At 30.5% G+C, this 8,695-nt stretch overlaps 1 protein-coding gene across 1 annotated transcript; it reads right to left on the bottom strand.

The window, feature by feature from the left end:
• Positions 1–5,632: 5,632 nt before the first annotated feature.
• LOC132735394 (uncharacterized) lies at positions 5,633–8,640 on the bottom strand. Its single transcript, XM_060722335.1, has 3 exons — positions 8,504–8,640; positions 6,916–6,989; positions 5,633–5,916 (listed from the first exon to the last, which is right to left on the bottom strand). Exons 2-3 carry the CDS (start codon positions 6,959–6,961, stop codon positions 5,648–5,650), a joined length of 315 nt encoding a protein of 104 aa, XP_060578318.1. The 5' UTR covers positions 6,962–6,989; positions 8,504–8,640; the 3' UTR covers positions 5,633–5,647.
• Between the last annotated feature and the right edge of the window lie 55 nt (positions 8,641–8,695).

Genomic DNA, 8,695 nt, shown 5'->3' with positions numbered 1-8,695 from the left:
AGGTTCTTATTTACAGTAAGATAAGACACAAAGGTCTAGTCCATGGAATATGACCTCTAGATTTCCGCATGGCATGGTCATTTTTAGTCAAGTGGGGAAAAAATCTTAAAAGGCCTACCAATCGAACACTATTTGTGTGTTTCCGTTCAAGATTGGAAATTGTATTGAGAGATTCTTCTTTACAGTAATACAAGGCCCAAAGCTCTAGACATAGGAATATGGCCTTGAGAGGCATGCTTGTTTTTTGAACGGACAATGTGTTCTTTTTCCTCTATAGTGTAAGAAACATCATTTTCTAGACTAATGCCAACCCTGTCTAATGCCAACCGTTAAAACACCATTTGTGTTAAACCAGTAGAGGACTAATAACTTTAGTGACCACAAAAAAGAGGTTTATTTTACCCAAGGGCATGATTTAAATCATTTTTGTGGAGACCCACAAGACACAAACACATGGTAAATATAGATCTAAGCTCTAGTTATTGCAGTACTTTACATACATAGATTTAGATTTATTTCCCTTTTATTAAGTCTTTATAAACTAAGTCTTCCCCAGGACAGGGCTAATTTTTACCCCAAAGATATGATTTAAGGTGAGGTAAAAAATGATAAGGCCATAGAAATATACAAACAAGAGGGCCATGATGGCCCTGAGGTCGCTCACCTGTATATAGCCCCCCCCCCCGGGCCAATTTTTACCCAAGGGCTTTTATTTGTTTATTTGAACAGACTTGGTAGACACCCATAAGAAGATGTTTCATGCTAAACATCTAAGTTCTAGCTCATTGGGTTTTTTAAAAGAAGAATTTTTAAGTTTTTACTATACACATATAGTTAAAAACAATGACACCCCTGGGGCAGGGCCAGTTTTGACCCCCGGGCTTTAATTTGTAGATATTTACTTATAGATGTTTCATGCTTAATATCTAAACTAAAGCTATTTGGGTTTTTTCAAAGAAGATTTTTAAGTTTTTGCTATACACATATAAGGAAAATCAATGACCCCCGGGGCGGGGCCAGTTTTGACCCCAGGGCTTTTATTTGAACATACTTGGTAGACACCCATTAGAACATGTTTCATGCTAAATATCTTAGCTCTAGCTCTTTGGGTTCTTTAAAAGAAGATTTTTTAAGTTTTTATTATATGCATATAGGGAAAATCAATGACCCCCTGGGGCGGGCCAATTTTGACCCCCAGGGCTTTATTTGAACAAACTTGGTAGACATTCACAAGAAGATGTTTCATGCCAAATATCTAAGCTCTAGTTCTTACGGTTCTTTAAAAGAAGATTTTTTAAGTTTTTAATATATGCATATAGGGAAAATCAATGACCCCCCAGGGCGGGGCCAATTTTGACCCCAGGGCTTTTATTTGAACAAACTTGGTAGACACTCACTAGAAGATGTTTCAAGCCAAATATCTTAGCTCTAGCTCTTTGGGTTCTTTAAAAGAAGATTTTTTAAGTTTTTACTATATGCATATAGGGAAAATCTATGACCCCCTGGGGCAGGGCCAATTTTGACCTCAGGGCTTTTATTTGAACAAACGTGGTAGACACTCATTAGAAGATGTTTCATGCTAAATATCTTAGCTCTAGCTCTTTGGGTTCTTTAAAAGAAGATTTTTTAAGTTTTTACTACATGCATTTAGGGAAAATCAATGACCCCCTGGGGCGGGGCCAATTTTGACCCCAGGGCTTTTATTTGAACAAACTTGGTAGACATTCACAAGAAGATGTTTCATGCCAAATATCTAAGCTCTAGTTCTTACGGTTCTTTAAAAGAAGATTTTTTAAGTTTTTAATATATGCATATAGGGAAAATCAATGACCCCCAGGGGGGGCCAATTTTGACCCCAGGGCTTTTTTTGAACAAACTTGGTAGACACTCACTAGAAGATGTTTTCATGCCAAATATCTTAGCTCTAGCTCTTTGGTTCTTTAAAAGAAGATTTTTTTAAGTTTTTACTATATGCATATAGGGAAAATCTATGACCCCCTGGGGCAGGGCCAATTTTTGACCTCAGGGCTTTTATTTGAACAAACTTGGTAGACACTCATTAGAAGATGTTTCATGCTAAATATTCTTAGCTCTAGCTCTTTGCGTTCTTTAAAAGAAGATTTTTTTAAGTTTTTACTATATGCATATAGGGAAAATCAATGACCACATGGGGCGGGGCCAATTTTGACCCCCGGGCTTTTATTTGAACAAACTTGGTAGACATTCACTAGAAGATGTTTCATGCCAAATATCTAAGCTCTAGCTCTTACAGTTCTTTAAAAGAAGATTTTTTAAGTTTTTACTATATGCATATAGGGAAAATCAATGACCCCCAGGGCGGGGCAAGTTTTGACCCAGGGCTTTTATTTGATTATGAACAAACCTGGTAGACACTCACTAGAAGACGGGACGGACGGGACCCCCGGACAAAACGTTTTCACAAAACCCCCCTGTCACGGGGGGACGGGCTAAAAAAAAAAAAATTTAAGACATGCTTACTCATAACACATCAGCATTTATTCAATACGCATTAGAAAAAAACAAAGATAATTTTCAAAAAATGTTGTAAAACACCTTTTTACGATACACCTTTATATAACTTTATTCTATATTAGTTAAGTTAAAATGTAAATTTACATCTATTTTACAAAAACATTCACAATCTAAAAAATTTAAAAGTTCTCATCCAATGTTTAAAAATCCGAAACTCCTTTTTTTCTAGGTTTTATATAATAAATTTTGGCTAAAATAAAGTTTAAAAATATTTAATTCCAAAAAAAACATTAATGTTTTGTAAAGATATCTTTATTAACAATTCATGTAAAAAAGGATAATTTTGAAAATTTTTTTCTTAAAGTCTAACCAAATTTTCACTAAGAAAGAATCAGACATTCTAAGATTTTTTAATCCATAAACAATTCAGCACATATTTTAAAATATTTTGGATGTTTTATTTTAGAAGAATTTTAATACATAAATAAAATTCACTTTTAAGGTTTTTAACCTTAATTGCAACTACAGGATTTTTAAAATCAAAAAAAATTTCATCTCATTTTTTAAGATTTTGTACTTCCTTGTTTTTTAAACCAGAAACTTATCTTTGAAGTTTTAAACAGCTTATTTTAATTAAGTAAATAATTTAATAAATCAAAAAAAATGTAGTAACAAAAAAAACTAAGAAACAAAAATTTTACATTCGTAGGGGTTATAAAAACAAAAGCCCAAAAAATGTAGAATTTTACAGAAAATTTTAATAAAAAAATTTAAAATATCAACTTTGGGAACTGGGCCTTCAAATAATCCAGTTTTTTGCTTGATATCACAAAGAAGATTGAATTTTTAGCAAAACCCCAAAATTTTTTAAATAAAGTTCACAAAGGTTCATTTTTCAGTCAAGTCAAAGCAGAGGTATGGGTCTTGGGGAAAATGACATTTAATTATGGGAAAACAAAAAAATTTAAACAAAAAGATTGATAAGAAAGGTTTTTATGCAATTTTTTAGTAAAAGAGCAAAAAATTTTTCCTTAAATTTAAAAAATTTAAATTATGTCAAAAAATATTTTTTCATTTTATATTATTTTTTGGTGTAAATCTCTTTCTTTTACAATTTGATTTTAGTTGTAGAAAAAAAGAGTCCACATTTTTTTACAATGTTAAATCGCAAAAAAAAACTTTACAAAAGTAACAACCCCTTATTTAAAATTTATACGGTGTTAATCCATATATATTCAAAAAAGATTCTACCGGGAAAAAATACAAAAAAGAATTGACATAAATTTTTTTTTGTATAAACAATAGAAGCAAAAAACACAATAAAGATTAACAAAAAACATAAATGTATTTTTTTTATGATTAAACGGGAATTCATATCATTACTAAATGTTACATCATATATAATATATAGTTTACCACAAACTTAAATTTAAAATAAGTCTTTTAATAAATTTAAATATAATTTAATATGTAAAAAAATCATATCTACATATACAGGGTAACCAAAATAAACATTTTTTTTAATTGATAACATTTTACAGCACTTGAATTCATTTTATTATAGTTGCACTTCCACATTTTGAATCAAAGATATATAAATAAAGTTATAAGTAACTTGAAAAAAAACAAACAAAATTTTTAGGAAATTTTTTTGTTTTAAATTAAATATGAAATTTACAAAGTCCCAAAAGATTACAAATTTTAAACAAAAAACAATGCTTATTTTTGCATGAAAGGAAAACTTCTTTTTTTTCTAATTTGAATTTATGAATACAGACAGTATTGTTAAGCTGGGGGGTCCTCCCAATTGAAAAACGTAAAATAAGTTAACCATTTTAGTGTATATTTTGTCAAAAACACTGGTCAAAATACAAACATGTATGTTTTGTTCTTTAAAACCATTAAATACTGTATTTCAAGTTTCGAAATCTTATTAGTGAATCATTTCAAGAAATTAAATAAAGAGAAGTTTGAGAAATTACACATTTGTTTGCATTCAATCAATAAAAAGCATGAATGTTTACTGAAACTATTTATTGATACATTATCAAGCCCGAACACAAATAATGAACAAAAATATTAAAAGACACACACAATGATGCATACATATCTTTTTTCTTTTGCCATGATATCTTTTGAGTTATTATAAGTGTTCTACATTTAACAAAAATGATTTTACATTAGAAGATAAGCTTCAGAATTTGAAAGAAATTGTTAAGTTTATTCAGCATTATAAGAAACTTTTTCACAAGTTAATAAAGAAGATTGTATTTGCATAAAGTATATACCAATCAAAATTTATTTATGCATTGGACATTCCCTGAATATCAATCTCTAATGCTTAACATACAATCTGACAAATGTCTGAATAACAAAATAAAATTTGATTTTTTTCAAATTTCAACCTGTATAGGTATAACTTTTTACAGTTTGATTTACTGCATAATTTTCCACAAGTACTTGAGAATGTGATTCTTATCCAAAAACTGCTCCCCAATTTGGGAAACGCCTTTCTTTATTTCTAAAAAAACACAAAATTTCCATGGAAAGAACAAAATTACAACAAACCCAAGGCATGAAACATCTTCCAAACACCAAACTGAAAAAAAAAAAGCAAGCAAGAGTGTAAAAATTTTTAATAAAACCCAAAAATTATTACTGATTATAGAAAATAATATACACTTTCAATGTCAAAAACGTAGTTGTTCAAAAACTTTGTTTCATTTAAAAAACAAGATGACATTTACAAGTATTTTCGTATTTTTGAAAATTTTTGTATTTAAATCCACACCAAATTACCTATTTTAAAAAAAGTATGGCAAAACATATACCTCTAGAAATTCCAAAAAAACAAACAAAAATTAAGTAACCTATTTTTTTCCCAGCAATGGGGGAAAAAAACATCTTGATATTATGATTTAAGTTGAAAGTAATAACAGTATATCTGGTGAACAAATTTATGCAATTAATGTTTGGTACAGAATAAGTGTTAGTATTATGTTTACAACCAAATAAAATAATTAATATTTTCCAATCAGAAATTGAGCCAAGCTATTAGAAGATTTTTTCGGTGTGTTACCAACAGAAGTACAATAAAATTATATGTGTTACTAACACATATAATTTTATTGTACTTCTGTTGGTGACAAGACTTTTAATATATATTAATAGTGAAGAAAACTCTCATCAAGTTCAACACAAACAGACTAGTATTTAATGACTGTCTTACCCTGCATGAGGGACATCCACCTACTACAATAATCTGTGGCTGGGGCTGAACAACTATCTGAGCTTGATTCTGATAACTAGGGATCTGCTGGTACCCACCCTGGTATCCCTGGGGACCAGGATAACCCTTGCTGGAGTCATACTGTCCTGCTGGAGGGGCTGACCCCTGGGGTGCTCCATAATTTGTGTAACCACCTGAAAATAAAACATTATAACTGAAGAATTGTCTTCATTAAAAAATCTATTCAAAATTGTTTTTTTAGACTTTATTATAAATCAAAATATAATAAAGTTAATAAACTGTTCATATTTAGTTATGTTATTTGTTCTGGTGTGAAAACTGTCAAACAGTTCTACCTGCATATATTTTACAGACACTTGCTTCATCAAATTGATACTTAACTTATTAGTTTCACAAATTAAGAAGCATGACTGTTCCTTATATTTATTTATTGGTTCTTCATTCATTTGTTTAAATATAAAAGTAAAAGCAATTTCTATTTACATCAGCACATCATCAAAAGATTGAAGCATTTACAGAATATATCAAAGAAGATTTGTAGCATACTAGGATAATTCTTGATATGATCAATGTATGGCTGGGCATACATGTGCCACTGACATGTCAGGAAATGGCCCTATGTATTTTTTGTACTACATACATGTAAGTGGACTATTCATCTACTGACCTTGACCATAAAGTTCTTCATTTACCACAAACAAACTCAATCCTCAGTGTCTTAAGATGGACCAAACCAGAGAAAAACAAGTTTTATCATTATATTTGACTCAATTGCAGTTTCATTTATAAAACAACAATTTATAAAAGCATAACGGCAATATTTGAATACAAACAGCAGCACAACTTTATTTTGTTGTGATTATTATAATCATTTGATTATAAAAATCAAAATTTCAAATAGATGTCATGGTTCAGAACTGTTCACTGTTTAGGGCCCCAGGTTCGAGTCTCAGTCAGGCTGCACATTTTCTCACTCTGTGACATTTGGCATCCAACTTGGAGCTGTGACTACAGATCAGAGTTTAAATCACTGTTTAGGGGAGAAGATGTGTAAGTGGCCCGATAGCTCAGTCGGTAGAGCCACAGTACAGTATTCTGAGGGTCCAGGTTTTGAGTCCCGGTCAGGCAGCATATTTTCTCACCCTGTGAAATAAATACAAAAACTTTCGTACCAGTGCCTACAGACTCCTGATAAGATGGGGGTTGCTGATTTGACATCGTTGGTCCCTCAATAAACTAAATTTCTCTGTAATGAAAAATAAGTCATGTATTTGTCATTGAATTGATAAAAATGTTGATGTCTACAAACATTTCAAGACATTTAAACTTTGCTTGATTACTACAAAATCTCATAATGTACTTTTAAGTTTAAGCCCAAAATAATTATAACTCAGTTTATCACGTATACCAATGTCACTTTTTCGACTCCATATGAATGGTTTTGCAAGGCTGTGCATTAAATTTGACATGATGATTTTGTCACTTGAATTATACAAACATACTTACATAGTGTCATGACATGATAAATGTTAGTGTTACACTATTGGCGCTTCAATGAAAAATGATTAATTTTTTCACTTTAAACAGTCTTTATTTTTGATAGAGGGTCACATAAAATAAATGTATTCAACTATTTGATAAATGCCATAAAGAAAAAACCTACATTCAGACAGGGCTAGGAATAGATGAACTAAGAAATAATGATGACTACTGGTTTAGCTTTTGAAACTGTTAAAATGAACTTGCCTTGGATATGAGAACTCAACTTAACTCTCTAGGCAGCAGATAGGTGTTAATTGCTGTGTTGTTTACATAATTGCTTACATGCAAACATTAAATGGAATAATCTATGATGTAATTAACATGTCCTTGCTACAATATTAACATATTTTTCCAAATTTTATTCTTCTAACATTTAAGTACCACGGAAATATGAGGCACCAGTATATGCCTTATTCTCATCGATTTGTGCCTTCTCATCGATTCGTGACCTAAATAAATGTCTGGTATAAATACTTCTGCAAGGACATACACCATCCGAAAACTACACAAGTTTTATTAGACACTCGATTTGACAATTCTATCCAAGTTTTTGAACTGTATGTATGTGATAATTTCTGATATTTGTTGTGCAAGTGCAATATTTCCAAATAAGAGTCACGAATTGACGAGAGAAAAGCATATATATCATATATATAACAGAACATAGGTAACATCTTTGTATCAGTATAAAGTTCAATAAGAATGGACTCACACTTAGAATTAAATTTCAGATTTATGTTTAAGGTTATCAAACACATATTTTGTGTACAGTCAACACTGTTCAATGAGACAATCAGACATACACAACATTTTCAGCTGTCTGTTTCAAGAAATATTTCATTTTTATATGCATTTTAATATGAAATATGATATATTTCTATTGCCTTTATCATTCAATATTTGAAACATGTGAAATATGTGTAACCATTGTATACCAACAGGTGACACATTGGTTAAATCAATGACATGGAAAAAGACCTGAAGTATTCAAGAAAGTGGAAAAGAAATATGAGGCTGTAGTGAAGCAGTTCATATATGGCACAAAATCACAATTATTTTTCACCCATTCTTAACAGGGGTGAAAAAGAATTGTGTTTTTAGGACATATCTAAAGCAGTTAGGCAAACAGGGTACATGTTTTACAAAAGCACTCATTTATCTTTAAAACAAAACTGTTCTTATCAAAGAAGTTAAACATGTACATATTCAATTATATACCTTTTCTACCGATCAGATACAGTAATAAAATACAAAACAATCTGTGATAAGTTTTTAGTCATCAACAAAATCACAAGACAAAATTTGATAGAGCTAGCATTAACATGTTTTGGCCGCAGCTACGAAACTTTATTTTTCTCTAAATAACTTTGTAAAAGTTTGTTCTAAATTCGTGATGATAAAGCCATGTGA

The sequence above is a fragment of the Ruditapes philippinarum genome, unplaced genomic scaffold, assembly GCF_026571515.1.
Source record: "Ruditapes philippinarum isolate M1 unplaced genomic scaffold, ASM2657151v2 ctg6939_1_1_1_1, whole genome shotgun sequence".
NCBI lineage: Eukaryota > Metazoa > Mollusca > Bivalvia > Venerida > Veneridae > Ruditapes > Ruditapes philippinarum.
The sequence above is the reverse complement of the archived record's forward strand: the minus strand, read 5'-3'. Positions and strand labels throughout refer to the sequence as shown.